This window comes from Schistocerca piceifrons, chromosome 9 (assembly GCF_021461385.2).
Source record: "Schistocerca piceifrons isolate TAMUIC-IGC-003096 chromosome 9, iqSchPice1.1, whole genome shotgun sequence".
In the NCBI taxonomy this organism is placed as follows: Eukaryota; Metazoa; Arthropoda; class Insecta; order Orthoptera; family Acrididae; genus Schistocerca; species Schistocerca piceifrons.
In genome coordinates, this window is record NC_060146.1 from 104,201,430 (window position 1) to 104,222,234 (window position 20,805).

The window sequence follows — 20,805 nt, forward strand, 5'->3', positions numbered from 1 at the left end:
GCGGATGACATTGAAGACGATTCTACGGCCGCTGTGGTGGATGAGGAGAGGGGTCTCTCCTCCCACACCTCGGCCCCTCCCGAGTAGCAACAGATGACGGCGCGGACGCGGCCAGCAGAACACAGGCCCCACCTTTTACGGCGACACTGACGGCAGCCCCCACCTCAGGAGACGATCTACAAACCTATCGCTTAACGACCATCAACATTAACACCATTCGAACACGTACGAAGTTGTCGCTGCTCCAAGACATGCTCAATGCAGCAGACGTTGACATTGTCTTTCTCCAAGAAGTCTTCATCGCCGATTTCCCGGGTATGTATGGTTATACGGCTCATGTGTCCCACGCCTCGCCAACTGACAGTGGAGTCGCCATTCTCCTCAGAGAGGGCCTCAAGGCGGACGAAGTCCGATATCTCCCCGACGCTAGAGGAATGGCCGTAACGGTGCAAGGCGTCCGGTTTATCAATGTGTACGCCCCTTCCGGAACGAATCGCCGTCGTGACCGATCGCTCTTCTTCGCAAAAGGAATAGCACCGCTTTTTCAGGGCAGGCACGATGACTTGATATTAGGGGGCGATTTCAATTGCACCCAAGCACCTAAAGATCAGCTGCCACGCCATTCACCGTGCCCCGAACTTGGGACACTCATCAGCGATCTCCAGCTAGTAGATACATGGGAACATTTCCGAGGAAATAGACCGGGATACACCCATTTCACGAGTCACTCGTCTAGTTGCATCGATAGGATTTACGTCTCCCGTTCTCTCGCGGCAACGGTGAGTGACGCGGAGGTGTGGCCAGTAGCCTTTTCTGATCACGAGGCCTATATATGTGCCGTCACCCTTCGTCGCCAGCGGGTGTGGCGCAGCCGACATCCCTGGAAATTAAACCTTGCTCATCTCGCTTCTCCGGATTGTCGACGCGCCATCGAAGACACGTGGAGTTTGTGCGTCCGCCGCCTCCCAACGTATCCTACGTCGATTATTTGGTGGTTAACCTGCGCCAAGCCGGCCCTACGGCGAACCTTTATTACGTATGGTCGTGAGACTGCTGCTTGGAGGCGGCAGACCCTTGATTTTTATTTCACCGTGCTTCGCGAATGCGCCTCCTTGCCACCCACACCGGAACGACAGCTGACAGTTCAGCGTGCGAAAGCACAGATCGTAGCCCATATGCGCCGACACCTCGAAGGGACGATCGTCCGAGCGCGGACACAAGAAAGACTCGCAACGGAACGACCCACCATGTACCACGTCATCCGAGAACGCACACTGCGACGACGGGCGCTGATACATGCCGTCACCACTGAGGACGGCCAACATCACACCACACAACGCGATATTGCTGCAGCCTTCTTCGACCATTACGCACGACTTTATTCTGCTCAATGTTCCGACCCGACGACGGTGACAGCAGTCTCACAACTGGTTTGCGGCGTTGCCCCACAGGATTTACAAACTGAATTATTGAACGACATTACGGAAGACGCCATCGGTAAAGGAGCGGCGAATAAGTCTCCTGTCCCCGACGGGCTCCCTGTGGAGTTTTATAGAACTTTCCAGTATTTACTGGCTCCCAAGTTAACAGACATCTGTCGGGAGCTTATGTCCCCCGCAGTGCCGCTCCCTGCGACCTTCGTAGAAGGAATAATTATACCGGTTCACAATCCTAAAGGTGGGGCTCGAATACAAGATTACCGCCCGCTAACACTCGTCAACTGTGACATGAAGATATTCACCAGACTATTAGCAAACCGTCTACGACCGACCCTACCTTACGTCATCTCGCCAGATCAGACTTCCCTACGGGGTATCAACAACATCCACACAGCACTGTGTCGATACCGTGACTTAATAGCCCTAGCCAGGGCACGCCGCATCCCAGGAGCGCTGGCATCACTAGATTTTAGCCAAGCGTTTGATCGAGTGGATCACGCGTACCTAACGTCCGTTCTCCAGCACATGCAGTACCCACAGCAATTCACAGCCGTCGTGATGCGCCTACTCCGAGGGGCGACTTCCAAAGTGCTCGTTAACGGGCCTCTCTCGCAGTCCCTCCCGATTTTGCGCTCCGTGCGTCAAGGCTGCCCCTTGTCGACGTTACTATATGCTCTGGCACTGGAACCGCTCCTCTGTGGCCTCCGTCAACGCCTCACCGGTCTTACCCTACGTGACGTCACATTTCGCTGTACAGCATATGCAGACGACTTGGTTCTCGTGTTCCGCAATCGCGACGATGTCAACAGAGCACTAGAATGGATTACCACGTACGGTGTGGCTTCCGGCAGCTGTCTCAACGTCGCCAAATCGGTCGCCATGGCCATAGGAGACGGGTTGACCCCAGCGTGTGTCGAACCCCTACAGCTTCGTGGCACTATCAAATGTCTCGGAATAGAGTTTCACGACGACATACGGCGCACCGCGGCTCTTAACTACCGCCGCTTATTACAACAAATTCGGGTCCAGATCTTCAACCTTCGTCTGCGGACCCTCGACATTCTCCAAAGGACACAATTCGTCAATGTTTACCTCGCATCGCGCCTTCCACACATAGCGCGTGTTCTCCCAATACCGTAACTGATGGCTCGACGTCTATTAGCGGCATTCGGAGCCTACGTCAGTACAGGCATGCTCTTCAAAGTCAGTTATGAGTCACTGACCCTTCCCCCAGAAAGGGGAGGTCTTGGTCTAGTCCATGTCCACGACAGAGCTGTGGCCCTGTATGTCAGCTCACACATCAAGCTGTGGCGCCACCACCCGGAAAGTTTGACTGGTTTGCTGCTGGAGTCCTTAGCTCCGCCCTCCATTATGCCCCCACTGACGACGCAAGACATACCCCCACCCTTCTACTACTTCGGGAACTTTTACATTGAACACAGCTATGTCCGTATCGCAGTACCACCGACGAAACAGGCGTCGGCGCGGGATATATATCACGTCCTACAGCAGAGGCGCCCACCAAACATCGTGGAGACCAAAGGCCCTCAGGTTAATTGGAAGGTGGTGTGGAAGACGATTCACGCGATTCCACTGGACACAGCCGTCCGATCCACATGGTACATCACAGTCAATGGTAAACAGATCACCCGACCACGCCTCCACAAGATAAACATGGCGGAATCGCCTCTCTGCGTAGACTGCGGGATACCAGACACGGACGAACACCGTCTCACATGTGGCGCGGCAGAGGACGTATGGCGCTTGGTGCGACAAATTTTGTCGTATTTTCTACGAGTGACTCCGGAACACATTGCACCTCGGTTTCTACTATTTCCGGATCAACAGTATTTCCCGCGCGCCAAGACCAACGCTGTCACGTGGATCCGTACGCATGCGGTACACTACTTATTTCACGATGGACCTACAGATGTATTAGACTTTTGGAACTACCTATAAGAACGTCATTGCAAGATCGTACGGAACCCAAAATACAGACAGTATTTTTCTAATTACTTAGGGAGTGCCCTACACGACCCTCCACGCAGCTGGATCATCAACAGGTAGGAGAAGATACCCATTGAGTGAGCTGACAAGACTAAGTTCGATTCTCGGTGGAACAACATGATATACGTGAAGACGTACCTGGATGATGAAGCGTAAGGAGAGTAGCGACACACCCTTCTGCATCCTGTATGAAGCACATTTTTTGTTTTGTTTTCCCCATATACATTACCTCGGTGTAGGGACGTGCCGAGAAATTGTTTTCTTTTTCTCAGAGCACGATGCGGTGCTAGATACATTTATTTTTGTTGTGGTATAAAGTAAAACCACATTCAGAATGTATTAAAACAGTAAATAAAAATAAATAAATAAATAATAATTCCCACAAAAGATTTCCCCTTCCCATCCCTGATTCCTTGACGGACGAGGGGGACACTGCGACCAGGCCTCGGGTGACGACCTGATTGCTCTGCCTTCCCCGCCCTCCCTCACCTCCTTAAAAACAGAAAAAAAAAATCGGTAGAGCACTTGCCCGTGAAAGGCAAAGGTCTCGAGTCGTTACAATAAAAAAAAAAAAAATCGTATCACTTTCAAATCTTCCGTTTCACGGCACGCACAGAGCGGACACAATCAGCTCTGATTCGTTTGCTCTGCACGTTGTGGGCAATGTTTCGGGTACTCGGCGTCATATTCTCACAACACACACCCATGTTCGAGGACTCGAACCTCCGACGGGGACGGGGGGGGGGGGGGGGCGTACGAACCGTGACAAGGTGCCCAAGACCTCACGGCTACCCCGCGCGGCCGAAATGTTTTGGCTCATCAGCGAAGCGCATAAATAAGTAAACAACGCGGTAATTCCCGAGAATGATTGCCTATCTAAGTTGGAGGGCTCCAAACGATACATGTCGAACGTGCGATAGTAAATCGATTATGGAAGTCTCGTGCCGCGCGTTATGATCAATTATTTGTGATCGTCATTTTTATCAGTTTTCCGTTGTTTCTTCATGTCGTGTACATTACATTCCCGTCATAATTACTTGTGATTCCATTGGTAAATCGACAGGGTTTCTCTTGATAGCGAGTGTAATGTCTGCTGCTTCTCACGTTTCTTCTGCGGATTGCCTGACATGGAAAACTCTAATTCCATGCACATCCAGCATAGACAAATGTTTGACTTTTCCCTGGAAATATGGACTTCTGCCGGACGAGGAAAGGAGGGACTCTGTTCACTGTGGTGCTGGGAAGTCTGTAAAACTTCGTAAGAGGAGTGTAAGACACCGAGATTCCGTTGCAATTTCGTTGCGGACTTGGCGGAAAAGCGAACCAGCATCAGGAAAAATACGTGGTTCGAGTCCTCCAAATTATCGATTCAGACGAGCGTAATTCTTGTGTCGTGCTGGATTCGAGATTACACTTTGCAAGCCACAGCCTCAGAAACTGAGTTATCTGCAAACACTGTGTGTGACTACTTCGGGTTTTGCCGAGAAGTGTGCTATGTGGTAGTGACAAATGACAGTGTGCCAATTAGTGGACCGAATAAAACAGTAGAAGTAGACGAATCTTATATTGCCAGACGAAATAATCACAGAGGACGACCTTCTAAAAGTGAAGTACAACATATTTCTCTTTTCGGTGGGATGGAAATAGAGTCCCGGAAGTGTTATGTTGTGAGGGTATTGGTTCAAATAGTTCAAATGGCTCTGAGCACTATGGGACTTAACATCTGCGGTCATCAGTCCCTAGAACTTAGAACTACTTAAACCTAACTAACCTAAGGACACCACACAACACCCAGCCATCACGAGGCACGCCACGATAAGACCACGAGACATATTGCTGACACTCGCTTACTTCGTTAGAGCGACAAGTCAAATAATCTGATGGTGCGTGTACCGAAGTTCTTACAGTACGCACACCACACTATCACAAGACAATAACACCGACAACGAGTAAGGTAGGTCGTCTCCTTTGAATTTACAAGTGCTTCTCTAACGCTTTTCTTTTGTCGTTGCTGTAGTGACAGCTTGAAACATACTCTTAACGCGCACCGCAAGACTTCCAAATCGATTTACTATCGCAGGTTCGATATGTATCGTTTGGAGCCCTCCAACTTCGATAGGCAATCATTCTTGGAAATTAGACCGCACGGCTACCCCGCGCGGCCGAAATGTTTTGGCTCATCAGCGAAGAGCATAAATAAGTAAACAATGGTGTTGCTCACGAGTGTGCTGGTTATTTGTCAGCTTCCCAGCAGTGAACAGCTTTTAACCTGCACGGGGAGACACACCCCACTGTTGTGCGAGGAGGCAGGAAGGTGTGGCAGTATTGCTCCAACGTCCCACCTGCCTCCCATTTCGCTAATGGCCGCCTCTGCCCTCCTCCGAGGCTCTAGGGGACCCAAATTAATTGAAACCCCTCCGCCTTCTCGCTAGCTAGCTCCAATTTCCTTCCCGCATCTCTTTCTTCTCTGCAGCCTGGTCCCCACATATGCTTTTATTGCCTCTGCTTATCTGCTTTAACCTCCCTCACCCTTTCCCCTCCCCCACGCTTACCGCTACTTGTGCGCTATACAGCCAATCTCATTCTTGCGGCTGCCCCCTCTCTAGTACCAACGGCAGAGGGAAACTGGGCCAGCAAACAGTCGCGAGAAAGGAGAGACTCGTGTGTCGGGTGAATGTGCACCATTTTACTACCGTCGTCAGGATCGCGCATAAACACAATCTGACGCGCATTATTAGTACGTAGCAAATGCAAAAGCTTAGGACTGACGACCGCAAAGACAGAGTAACATCTTCAACTTTTGTACTCCTGTCGTCCTCAACTGCGTATAACATTATGGTATGTCGACAATACGAGGCGTGTTTTTTAAGTAAGTACCATTTTGAAATTAAAAAAAGACGTGCTAAGATATCTCAATAATTTTATTTTTAAATGAAAGCCTGTACCTTAATCAACTTTTCTACATAATTTCCGTCAATATTGAGGCGCTTGTCATAACGTTGTACCAGTTTTTGAATACCCTCCTCATAGAAGTCTGCCGCCTGACTTGTTAACCACTGCATCACCACTGTTTTGACTTTGTCATCGTCTTGAAGACGCTGACCGTCCAGGTGTTTCTCCAAGTGCAGGAACAGATGGTAGTCACTGGGCGCAAGATCGGGGCTGTACGGAGGATGATCCAGAGTTTCCCATTGAAAAGATTTGATGAGATCTTTGGTCTGATTCGCCACATGCGGACGGGCATTGTCTTGCAGCAAACGATGCTCTTGCTGACGCAGGCCACCCATATTTAATCGCCAGTAACAATTTGGCTTAAGAAATCATCACCGTCGTTGTGGTACCGCTCAAGGAAAGTCAATGCACTGTCTAAACGTTTGGTTTTGTGCACATTTTCGGTACCCAACGTGCGCATAATTTTCGGTAATTCAAGTGCTCGGTCACAATGCCATACAAAACACTACGAGAAACATTAGGAAAGTCATCCCGCAAGGAGGAAATCGTAAAGCGTCTGTTTTCTCTTACATTATTGTCCACTTCCTGCACCGAACTTTTAGCAACGACCGAAGGACGCCCGCTCCGTTGTTCATCATGTACATTTGTGCGGCCATCTTTAAATGCTCTCACCGACTTTCTTACCATTCTATCACTCATAATGTTTTCTCTGTAAACTGCACAGATCTCACGATGAATATCGATCGCTTTTAGGCCTTTAGCACTAAGAAATCTTATAACAGCCCGTACTTCACAATCGGCGGCACTCACGATTATCGGAGGCATGTTAAACACTCAGTACACAACGTGAACAAGGAAGAATCAGACTGTAATGGCGTCAGTGCGTACATTAACGTACAGGCTTTCACATAAAAATAAAATTATTGAGATATCTTAGTACGTCTTTTTTTAATTACAAAACGGTACTTACTTAAAAAACGCGCCTCGTGCTTTGGAGTGCCGCGCGGAGTGGCCGCGTGGTTAGAGGAACCGTGTACCGGATTGCGCGGGCGCTCCCGCCGGAGGTTCGAGTCCTCCCTCGGGCATGGGCGTGTGTGTTGTTCTTAGCATAAGTTAGTTTAAACAGTATGTAAGTCTAGGGGCACATGAGTTCAGCAGTTTGGTCCCCTAGGAATTCACACACATTTGAACATTACTTTTGGAACCGTCTAATCATAACTGAATAAAACACAATTTTTGTGCCATACGTACTTCATTTTTATACTTTGTAAGGCATTTTTCCTGGTCTGTATTACGTACATATTTTTGTTTACGCTTTTCAGTTTACACTTAGAACGTTGTATATATATATATGTTTGTGGCGTGCGTACTGTAAGACCTTCGGTACACACACCATCAGATTATTTGACTTGTCGCTCTAACGAAGTAGGCGAGTGTCAGCAATATATCTCGTGGTCTTATCATGGCGTGTTTATCTTCTGCCGTTAGGTCAGATGATAGAAATGCCACTTGCATGCTTAGAGTAGCAGATTGACTGTAACCAACTTTAAACAGAACTGGATTAATTTTCACACACATTTATTAAAATAGTAACAAGCATGAACCTTACGTAACTTGATTCAGGATGCTATTTAAAACTGACGATCTGAAGTTCCTCTGGTCTTGGTATGTTAATCTTATTCACACATATCTCTGATGCTTGACAAAGTGTCTATGCATTTATCTTCATGGCTATGTACAAGAATATGATAATCTTATTAGGTGCAGACTGAAACTTGACTATAGACTGGTACAGACTAATGCAGACTGGTACAGACTGGTGCAGGCAAATGCAGACTGACTAATCGGAGGTCTGTACACTCATTATAATACCTCGCGCGATCACTGCGTGAGTGTGATCCGCGAGGAGAAAAGGTTCTACGTTAGCAGCAATCTCATTAGCTGCGTTACATATTAATACGCAGATCAGCGGAAGCAGAGTTTGGTTCGTCTCTAAGGCAGCGCCATCTCGTAGTGCAGAGATGAACGAGTGCTGCGCCTGCGCTGTTGTGCTTAGCGGGGCGCACTCTAGTGGGAAAGTTGCGTACGCGCTGACTACGCGGAACTATGTACACAACAGCCGGCCGGGGTGGCCAAGCGGTTAAAGGCGCTACAGTCTGGAACCGCTCGACCGCTACGGTCGCAGGTTCGAATCCTGCCTCGGGCATGGATATGTGTGATGTCCTTAGGGTAGTTAGGTTCAAGTACACAACAACTATGTACACAACAATGTTATAAGCAGTTCTGGCTTTTTTTTGTTTTTAATGATGTAGTAATATTTCAAATGGCTCTAACAAGGGAACCTCTTTACTTTTTTTCGTAGTTCCACACAACTTCTTCCTGTTTTCTCTTTTAGTCTGTGTTCAGTTTTTCAAGGCCTATCCACTGTGACAGCTTACAACTAAATCTGAGGGGGGTGCGATGGGGAGGTTCCCTTGTAAGCACTATGGGACTTAACATCTGAGGTCTCCAGTCCCATAGACGTAGAACTGCTTACACCTAACTAACCTAAGGACATTACACACATCTATGCCCGAGGCAGGATTCGAACCTGCGACTGTAGCAGCAGCGTGGATCCGGACTGAAGTGCCTAGAACCGCTCGACCACAGCGACCGGCGATGTAGTAATAGTTTCGAGGATGTTGATCTGCATGTGACTAGCAGTTAAGAAGCGAGGAAATATAATTGTTAGGCAAGACAGTATATTGATCATTCTACTCGTCGGTTAAGTTCAGTACCAGACGAATCCGAAGTGTATGGGCACAGGACTCGCAAAGTATTTTACTACAAGCTGATCAAGATGAGTCGACAATGGATCGGACAAAAAATTGACCGCCTTCAAGGAATTGAATAGATGAATGAATACGAGTAGATTTTTCTTTATCTATGCACAAATACTGTACGTGTAACCCATGCGACTTTCAATGCAAATATTACTCTTGACGCCAGTACGAGCTGTTCGGAACAAATGGAAAAATACGAATAATGTTAAGAGGGATATATGAGTGTTCAGATCTAAACTTTGGAACTGCCAGCAATGAACTTTGTTTTGTAGTGAGGGACACGACCCAAACGTTTGTACATTTCTAGCATACACAGGTGCTCTGACAGAAGCATGAATGAAGAGATATAAATATACTGGGTGATCAAAAAGTCAGTATAAATTTGAAAACAGAATAAATCACGGAATAATGTAGATGGAGAGGTACAAATTTACACACATGCTTGGAATGACATGAGGTTTTATTAGAACAGAAAAAAATAAATACAAACGTTCAAAAAATGTCCGACAGATGGCGCTTCATCTGATCAGAATAGCAATAATTAGCCTAACAAAGTAAGACAAAGCAAAGATGATGTTCTTTACAGGAAATGCTCAATATGTCCACCATCATTCCTCAACAATAGCTGTAGTCGATGAATAATGTTGTGAACAGCATTGTAAAGCATGTAAGGCATTGGCGTCGGATGTTGTCTTTCAGCTTTCCTAGAAATGTCGGTCGATCACGATACACTTGCGACTTCAGGTAACCCCAACGTCAATAATCGCACGGACTGAGGTCTGGGGACCTGGGAGGCCAAGCACGACGAAAGTGGCGGCTGAGCACACGATCATCACCAAACGACGCACGCAAGAGATCTTTCACGCGTCTAGCAATATAGGGTGTTTTTTTTTTGTTCTAATAAAACCCCATGTCATCCCAAGCATGTGTGTCAATTTTTACCTCTCTATCTACATTATTCCGTGGTTTATTAAGTTTTCAAATTTATACTGACTTTTTGATCACCCGGTATGTAGCAGCATGACAAGAGCTGGGCTTTAGCATACACAACTTTTATTTAATAGGTATGATCTAACAAGAGAACCTCCCCATCGCACCCCCCTCAGATTTAGTTATAAGTTGGCATAGTGGATAGGCCTTGAAGAACGGAACACAGAACAATCGAGAAAACAGGAAGAAGTTGTGTGGAACTATGGAAAAAACAAGCAAAATATACAAACTAAGTAGTCCATGCGTAACATAGGCAACATCAAGGACGATATGAGCTAAGGAGCCCCGTGGTCCCGTGAGCGGTTGCGGAAGGAGGGGTCCTTGGTTCAAGTCCTCCCTCGAGTGAAAAGTTTAGTTCTTTTTATTTTCGCAAAGTTATGATCTGTCCGTTCGTTCATTGACGTCTCTAGACACTGTAATAAGTTTAGTGTCCGTGTTTTGCGACCGCACCGCAAAACCGTGCGATTAGTAGACGAAAGGACGTGCCTCTCCAATGGGAACTGAAAACATTTGATCGCAAGGTCATAGATGAACCGATTCCTCCACAGGAAAACACGTCTGATATATTCTATACGACACTGGTGACGGCATGTGCGTCACATGACAGGAATATGTTTTTGACCCACCTAACTTGTACACTTAGCGAATGGGTAAAAAGGTTCTCCTACCTTGCCTGATTTAGGTTTTCTTGTGGATGTGATAATCACTCCCAAAAAAGTGATGAAAACATAACGGACGGCCAGATAATAATTGTCTGAAAATAAAAAATTAAACCTTCCACTCGAGAGAGGACTTGAACCAAGGACCTCTCGTTCCGCAGCCGTTCACGCTAACCATGGGACCACGGCGCTCCTTAGCTCACATCGTCCTTGATGTTACCTATCTTGCGCATGGACTACTCAGTTTGTATATTTTGCTTATTTTTTTCATAGTTCCACACAACTTCCTCCTGTTTTCTCGATTGATCTGTGTTCCGTTTTTCAAGGCCTATCCACTGTGCCAACTTATAACTAAATCTGAGGGGGGTGCGATGGGGAGGTTCCCTTGTAAGCAGCAAACCGCTGTAATTAAATGAACATGAACAACAGACATAACTTACACGACCAGATCAGTGAGTACGGTAAGTCTCGTAGGAGAATAACAAATGGTGCACACTCAGGTCTAAAGCTATATGTATAGATGCCACTAAGATCTCTATTCTAGATTTGCCTGTTGTATATGATTATTATTATTATATTTATATTACAATTTGAAACTATGAATTGGTAATCACTGCGAAGTTACGCTGTGAGTCCCGTGAAAATGAAATTCTTCCCCTCTTCATCGCCCGCCCGCCCCCCCCCCCCCCCCCCCAAATACACACAAAGTAAATTTTTGGTGAAAACGGTAATTCAGATCTCAAATTTTAGACGGTTCCCTGGGACAACCGGGAAAACCCGGGAATTTTTTTATTCGGAAGAAAACCGGGAAAAACCCGGGAATTTTTTATTGTTTTAATTTTCGGTTAAATTTTTGTGATTTTGACTGGTAAGGGCTGATATTCTAATAAAGAATATTACTGTATCCCGCTTCTGCAGAATAATGCAACAGAAATAAAACATAAACGCGAGAAGAAAAGGAAATACGCCATTTACGACAACAAAACATTCTGCACACACAAACGTCTGCCAACAGCAAAATAGGTCAAAGGCCTTGGAACTGCAATACTCCGTAGCAAAAAACTGCTTCCGATGAGCGTGACGTCACAACTCTTCATATTAGGTTCGTTTGAGCAGCTGCCAGCGGGCTCATGCGCATACGCAGTTCAATCGTATATGCAGCACTTCCTCCCGTTTCTGGGCAACAGGAAAAATTTTTCTGGTGCGACCAAGCTGCCGGATTCGGGGCAGCGGGGTAGTCTCCACGTGACCCATGTTTACGTTTAGATTTTGGTGTTTCCTCTTCGTTTACAGCTCCCGCGTCAAATGAAAACAAAACGGATTTCTGTGGCCGGGCGCTATCAAATGAATTAAAATACATTCACATAATTATGGAAGGCTGAACTATGTTATTAGTTTCAGGTTTTTTATTTTATTTTATTTCCACATTTTTGGCAGTCAAGCATTAATCGCTTTGCAGTACAATGAAGTTATTTTTGTCGGTTTGCTTAAGGCAGGCAGTCAATCTATTTGAAACTAAGTGTTTCATTCCACAATATAGGCTAGTTCCAACTGTTCGCTGAATTTAAAGTGCACGTTTTCATCTTCTGGCACGTTACCCATTCAAAGGTTTGATAAGTTTTACAGCTTCGTGGGAAAGTATACTGTCAAACAACGCGGGAAAAGCGTATTTTCACCCGAGAAAAAGTGTTTTTTAACCGGGAAATGCGGAAAAAAATCCGGATTTTTTTTCCTTTTCCACGTACACATCCTGGCTCCGCAATTTTGATACGAAAGTAACGGAACGATTAAGTAAAGCACATTTACAATGAGGAAAATGAACACTACAACTTTACAAGCCGTGTTTTCCAGACGACCCACGTATACACGATTCGCGTTTAGTCTCATGTAATCCGTTTTGCTGACTGCCTGAATAATAGTGAGAGGGAGAAACACCTCAAATAATTGTACTGTAATAAATTGTAAATAAATGCGTACGCGGCTGGTGATGTTCTTAAACAAGTGCGCCCATGAGCGAGGGCAGTATGAAGAATGATTGTTATGAAATTAAATTATAAAATGGCTATGAACTGAGTACATTCCAGAAGTGCAAATTTAGTGAAATTAAAATTCTGGTTTAAGGATGTTTTGTTCCCATTGTGTAGGAAAAGTCGATCCGGAGTTTCAACGAAGAGCAGTAAGAGTATCTAAAGGCAGCATTCACATAAACATTAAGCTGTGTTACTTACCGGGATTTAGTAGTGAGGAAAGGGCTCTCGACTTCTTCAAAGACCTAGCTACTTTTCTCTGTGTGTAGCGAGTCCGGTGCGGGTAAAACCACGATGAAAGAAAGCACTCGGCAACTCAAGCTCGTAACACACGTACGCATATGAAGTATGCCGCCCCGTCAACTGTGACGAATAACACCAATTGCCGCGCTGTGGTACCGTACTGATTGTTACGTATGTACTCATGTTTGCGCCACCATTCTTGTCACCCAACGGACGTAGGGACAATGTGAATTTAAAAATACGAAGTTAGCTTCGCAATGACAATTATCCAAGTGCATATTGAGGGAATTTGGAGAAAAAGCAATATATGTAGCCTCACTACAAGCTCATGTGTTAACACAAAAGGAGAAATCTCGAGAAACCACAGACCTCAGATTACCGAGAATGAAATGATGAGGTAATAAAGGAGAACGTCGTATTCTTATATGTATATATATACAAATGCGGACAAAAGTGTTCAGACTCTGGGAGTAATCAGAGAAGTAGATCAGAAAAAACAAATTGCAAAACGATTTAGAAAAGATGTCTGAATGGTGCGAAAAGTGGCAGTTGACCTTAAATAATGAAAAGTGTGAGGTCATCCACACGAGTGCTAAAGGGAACTCATTAAACTTCGGTTACACGATAAATCAGTCTAATCTAAAAGCGGTAAATTCAACTGAACACCTATGTATTACAACTACGAACAACTTAAATTGGAAGGAACACACAGAAAATGTTGTGGGGAAGGCTAACCAAAGACTGCGTTTTATTGGCAGGACACTTAGAAAATGATACAGACCTACTAAGGAGATTGTCTACACTACGCTTGTCCGTCCTCTTTTAGAATACTGCTGCGCGGTGAAGGATCCTTACCAGATAGGACTGACGGAGTACATCGAAAAAGTTAAAAGAAAAGCAGTATGCTTTGTATTATCACGAAATATGGGAGAGCGTGTCACAGAAATGATACAGGACTGGGCTGGACATCATTAAAAGAAAGGCGTTTTCCGTTGCGACGGAATCTTCTCTCGAAATTCCAATCTCCAACTTTCTCCTCCGAATGCGAAAATATTTTGTTACCGACGTACATAGGGAGGAACGATCACCACGATAAAATAAGGGAAATCAGAGCTCGTACGGAAAGATATAGGTGTACATTCTTTCCGCACGCTATACGAGATTGGAATAATAGCGAACTGTGAAGGTGGTTCGATGAACCCCCTGCCAGGCACTTAAATGTGATTTGCAGAGTATCGATGTAGATGTAGATGAAGGAAACCTTAAATGTGCTTTTAACCCAGAACAATTGTGTAATACATATGTCAACCTGAAGAGATGCAGAACAAGAAGTAACAAAACACGCCTTATGGAAAGAAAGAAAATAGTAATATAAAATGGGCTAAACTGTTCAGTATTTGGTAATACGTCCCTTTCTCTGTATTACAGGCCTCAGTCTTTGTGACATGCAGTAAACAACCTTTTTCATTACATCCGAACCGATATTCACCCATTCTTCTTCTTCTATCAATGCAAGCAAATGTGTCCAACTGCTCACATGTCCTTTGTGTAGTCTAGTTTTCAGTTCATTCCAGATGTTTTCGATGGGACTGAGATCCGGAGACTGCGGTGGGGTAATGAGGCGTGTTGCATAGGATCCAAAGTTTGACAATTTCTGCCGTGTGCTTAGGAACATTGTCTTGATGGAAATAAAAATCAACTCCAAGATTCAACTTCGCAGCAATTCTCGTCAGATTTTGTTTGAGTATAGCGAAAGAGACAAATTTGTCCATGGTGCCTTCAGCAAATACAAGCTCCCCATCGCCTCGGGCAGGCATGCATCCCCGAACCATCACACTGCCGCCTCCATGTTGGATGGTTGCGTGCATGTTTTTGGGCTCACACTCCCGTGTCTGCTTGACGCCGCACTAAACAGCGGCCATCCACGTGGTTCAAAGTAACTCTGCGTTCATCACTCCACAGAATCTTGTCCCAAAATGTCGCATCCTTGCCGACAAGTTCTTCCGCAAAAACCATCCGCTTTTTTGCGTTACACTTACTGACGAACGGTTTGCGCTTTGACACTCTGGCATTGTGCCTAGCGCAGGTATCTGCGCACTGTTCTAACACTAACTTCGGTACCAACGCCTTCTGCCAGTTCTGCCGCTATAGCGGCGGCCGTTGCTGTTGCCGTTGCCCGCGGGTCGTTTTTCACCATTTGAACGATCTTCCCCTTTTCCCTGTTCGTGAGTTTCTGAGGACGCCGTTGTCGTGGACGATTGACGAGAGTTTTTTTTCTTCTTTCCATTTCTGAAAACTAAACTCCGTCCGAACAGGCGTTGGAAGGCCCAACGGTATCGACCGGCCGCCATGTCATCCTCAGACCACACGCGCCGCTGGATGCGGATGTGGAGAGGCATGTGGTCAGTACACCGCTCTCCCGGCCGTATGTCAGTTTACGAGGCCGGAGCCGCTACTTCTCTATCAAGTAGCTCCTCAGTTTGCCTCACAAGGGCTGAGTGCACCCCGCTTGCCAACAGCGCTCGGCAGACTGGATGGTCATCCATCCAAGTGCTAGCCCAGGCCGACAGCGCTTATTTTCGGTAATCTGACGCGAACCGGTGTTACCACTGCGGCAAGTCCGTTTCTTTCCATTTCTGGACGATACTAAAAATAGTTTCACGGCCTCGGTTCATGACCTTGCCAATTTCTGCATATGATGTTTTTCCCTCTCTATCCAGCCACACAATAAGCCTTCGCTCTTCCACTGTCGTTTCCCTACCCTTACGGTGCATGGCTCTACGTTGGTCTGTTTTGACGAGACCTGTGCTTTCCTGTAGTACGAGACAGCTGCCTAGCGTACAATGACCGCCTGCTGCCGCCCAGTCGTGCCTTCGGACTGCGGTTACCTTGTCAAGTGGGACGGTGTCTGATAACTTTTGCCCCGCGTGATACACACGCCTGTGATGGTAACACAGAACTAATCGTTCCAGGTAGAGGGTATGGTGACATTCGCATTGTCTGCGTCTTTAGAAATATTTCCTGCATTATGGCACATACGCAGATACACATTCAGTGTATGCGTCAGTCACAATTGACCGTGAGACAAGCATGTGACATTTGTCTGAATACTTTGGTCCACCTCTGTGTGTATGTAGTATAAGATGTCTAATTTCTGTTAAAATATATTTTGTTTTATGTGAAGTATCATTTTAGAAAGAGGAGGACATTCTTCAAAAGCATGGGGTACCATGTGGAGTCACTGGAAACAAAAAACTACGCTTTGAGGGCCTTTTCACGGATTACCCAAACCATTCCTGATTCATCCTAAGACTTTAACATCCAATAAGTCACCCGACGAGAACGTATACCTATGTAGTAAACTTGTATATATATTTTTTGTATCCGTTTTAGGTACGAAGAACTGTAACTGTTTCACGGAAAAATAATAGTTTTATTGTATTATTTAAATATCAATGTACAAAATATGTACAAAGAGAGAAATCACTTTAATGAAGCTAATGTGATACGGGACAGGTTATGCAATGTAAATAGATAACTCAGAATGATGTTTTGTGTATAAAGACAATGACCATTCCGTATTACTGTACAAACTCATACATGAAAGAACCACGTACAAGGTCATCGAACATCAAAGCAACACGGACAATACCGTTATGAACATTAAGATTTTAAAATATCCAAAAACACTCTGGCACAAGACAGTATGTAACAAACACTTTGTAAAATGAATCACTGGGCTCAGCCATGCGAGTGTGAACTACATAGACTTCACCCACGAGGACGTAAAACGTTACAATAAATAATTTCGGTGCCAGATGGAATATTGAGATCTCTGTAGGAAAACGTAGATATGTTGTGGCAGGGGTAAAATACAGGGAGCGAAAGGCTATTTACAATTTGTATAGAAGCCAGATGGCAGTTATAAGAGTCGAGGGGCACGAAAGGGAAGCATTGGTTGAGAAGGGAGTGAGACGGGTTATAGCCTATCCCCGATGTTATTCAATCTGTATATTGAGCAAGCAGTAAAGGAAACAAAAGAAAAATTTTGAGTAGGAACTAAAATCCATGGAGAACACAATTGAAAGAAAAACCGGCCTCGATCACTATTTTTAACGAATTAACCGGGATTCAACACTGCTAGGCGTGTCTTCCTCAGAATTTAAATCAAATAATGGTCTATATTCTATAACATGGTCACAGTGGCTCTACATCACAGTTTTCTTTATCTTAAATATCTTTGTGACTAATGCCCTTTTGGCATTTTTTTTTATTTATAAATGACATATAAGTACTGCCAGTCTTTCACGAGGATTCCGTACTTATACTCTATCATACGTTTTTAGTCATAATTCTGTGACCATGTTATAGAATATAGAGCATTCTTTGATTTAAATTCTGGGGAAGACACTCCTAGCAGTGTTGAAACCCTGTTAATTCGTTAAAAATAGTGACCGAGGGCTGTTTTTCTTTCAATTGTAACTATTCACGGTCTCTGAACGTGCAGCCACGTACAAAATTTTTCCATGGAGAAGAAATAAAAACTTTGAGACCTGCCGACGACATTGCAATTCTGTCAGAGAGAGCAAAGGACCTGGAAGAGCAGTTGAACGGAATGGACAGTGTCTTGAAAGGAGGATATAAGGTGAACATCAACAAAAGCAAAACGAGGATAATGGAATCTAGTCGAATTAAATCAGGTGATGCTGAGGGAATTAGATTAGGAAATGAGACACTTAAAGTAGTAGAAGAGTTTTGCTATTTGGGAAGCAAAAGAAGTGATTATGGTCGAAGTAGAGAGGATATTAAATGTAGACTAGCAATGGCAAGGAAAGCGTTTGTGAAGAAGAGAAACATGTTAACATCGAGTATAGATTTAAGTGTCAGTAAGTGTTTTCTGAAAGTATTTGTATGGAGTCTAGCCATGTATGGAAGTGAAAGACGGAAGATAAACAGCTTAAACAAGAACAAAACAGAAGCTTTTGAAATGTGGTGCAACAGTAGAAAGCTGAAGATTGGATTGGTAGACCACGTAACTAATGAGGAGGTACTGAACAGAATTGGGGAGAAGGGGACGTTGTGGCACAACTCGACTAGAAGAAGGGATCGGTTGGTGGGACACATTTTGAGGCATAAAGAGATCACCAATGTAGTACTGGAGGGAAGCGTAGAGGATAAAAACCGAATTCAAGACATGAATACAGTAAGCAGATTCAGAAGGATGTAGGTTGCAGTAGTTACTCGGAGGTGAAGAAGCTTGCACAGGATAGGGTAGCATGGAGAGCTGCATCAAACCAGTCTCTGGACTGAAAACCACAACAACAAAGGTTGAGCTTGTTATGTCACATTCAGGTATCTTCCGTTTTTTAGCGTCAATAGAGCTTAGGTAGATGAGAATATGTCCGTTCATTATCTAATAATAACCATTCAAGTAAACAAATCGGTGTACAAAATTATTATCGTCCTGTGGTACCGTTTCCTGCAGAGAAGGCGAAGGAATTTAGGAGTTCTTCGAGACTATAAAAGCAGATAAATGAGGACGGATTAATTTCCGGCTGACTTGGACTGTTTCAAAATGGCCACTTGCGCAGTACCTAAAACTGAAAAGAGTAATTCTCGCCCTCTTCAAGCGCTTACAGTCTTCAACTTCCTGACTTCGCGGTCAAAGCATAAAAGGAAAAACAGTTTTCTCCTAGTCAGATTATCAGGAAAACCCTCTGCCTCCCGCATACCGAACTAAAGCAAGACAGGTGCCGGCTGGTGTGGCCGTGCGGTTAAAGGCGCTTCAGTCTGGAACCGCGTGACCGCTACGGTCGCAGGTTCGAATCCTGCCTCGGGCATGGATGTGTGTGATGTCCTTAGGTTAGTTAGGTTTAATTAGTTCTAAGTTCTAGGCGACTGATGACCTCAGAAGTTAAGTCGCATAGTGCACAGAGCCACCAAGCCAAGACAGGGACCACAATCATGAAATATGGCGCTAGGAAATAACCGGTTCGTATCTCTCCCGCTAATGTAAATTCCCTTCATGTGCCGCGACCAACAATTCCACCCAGACTAATCCTCAAATTGCGGGCGTATTAGATTTCCAAAATTATTAAATTATTTTTGTCTCACTAAGCAGTCAACAATTTTTCCAACCCCGTCAATAAACGTAAGTCACACAGGAGAAGCTTTTACAGGACCTGTACGGAATAGGGATAATGAACGTATTGAAAGAAGGGCTTCACGAATGGTCACAGATTTGTTTGAGACTTGTGCGGGGATCATGGACATGTTGAAAACCTGAACTGGGAGAAGGCTGAAGACAGACGTCAAGTATCCTACGAAGGCCTACTTACAAAGTTTCAAGAATCAGGAATAGCAAACACAAGACTAATTCTGGCTTGAAAGGAGACACTTGTCACGCTCCATACGGGAATGGGACGCGAATAAGCTCTAATGAATGGTCGATTGTGAAGTGCCCTCCGCCACGCACTTCACAGTGTGCTCATCAGGAGCGGCCCTAGAATCACACAAACTCTTAAATCCATTGTGAAAACTTTAAGACGAATGATTCTGGGAGTCTCATCCACTCCATAAGCTGGCTTGCAACTGTGGCAAGGTGCACCCATAGAGAGAAATGGTCTCCGACTTACCGACTGCGCACGCCCAGGATGGCCCGGACACCGATGAAGCGCGTCTTGCTCTTGCTCTGGCCTACGAGGAAGACGACGTCGAAGAGGCTGGCATTGATAGCGATGTTCTCCTCATTGTTGAGGAAGGCGCGCGTGAAGTCCTTGGCCAACTGGTCGTAGTCCTCGAACTGGTCGCGCACCGAGTCCAGTAGGGGGCTGGACGGCCGCATGTGGCCGATGGGCCGCCACGAGCCGCGCCTGGGGACGCACAGAACGGGGCGCCATCAGCTCAGCAGGCCAGCCCAACACACTACCCAACCCTCCAAACCCGGTACCCACATACACCAGCAGAGGGCTGGATGGCTGCATTTGGCTGATGGGCACCACGAGCTGTGTCTGGTGGCCGACAGGGGGGAGGGGTGGGGGAGGCCCATCAGTCGACCACACTAGTTCTTTAGCAACCAGCACACTATCCAACCTCCCAAATTCAGACCCCAGACACACTGCTGTTTCAAGTGGCCAGGTCACATCAAGGCTGGATAACCCCAACTGCCTGCTCCTACTGAACACCCAATCAACAATGTTCATCCATTTGTGGTACTGGCAACCAACCCCTCTATCACGTTTACGAAAATTCCAGGGAAAACCCTCGTACTCTGAGTCGAAACTGACCATACCTCGGACTACCACAAGTAGATAAAATCATCTTTACCATCTTCTTGGTCCTGTCACTATTGCAGCAAGTATTGTCCACATTATTACCGTAGTCCCACAAGCATCAATCGCTTTGGTATGCTCCACACCCATAATTAAACTACTTGTACCGAATTCCATCTAAAGGTCATTCCATCTACTTACAAATGCAATCCCACTTCATATTCATTCGTCTAGACATGTCTGATTATATCCTTCCAAGGAAAACTACGTATTCAAGCAACAACCTCGTACAATAAAATCACTATTTCTCACAATTTTCGTACGTTATTGACATGTATATTTTTTACAGAAACACCTCATAGTATCCTCTGAGGCTTCCTCCCCTGCCCCTCAAT

The 20,805-nt window shown here is 45.4% G+C and overlaps 1 protein-coding gene across 1 annotated transcript in view; it reads right to left on the minus strand.

Moving 5' to 3' along the window:
* LOC124716739 overlaps positions 1–20,428 on the minus strand; it is a 257,768-nt gene extending 237,340 nt beyond the window's left edge. The window contains exons 1-2 of the mRNA XM_047243282.1: positions 20,097–20,428; positions 19,775–20,011 (exon numbers count right to left, since the gene is read on the minus strand). Coding sequence (XP_047099238.1) covers positions 19,775–20,011; positions 20,097–20,428 — 569 coding nt within the window. The remainder of the gene's footprint in view (positions 1–19,774; positions 20,012–20,096) is intronic.
* Positions 20,429–20,805: the final 377 nt, after the last annotated feature.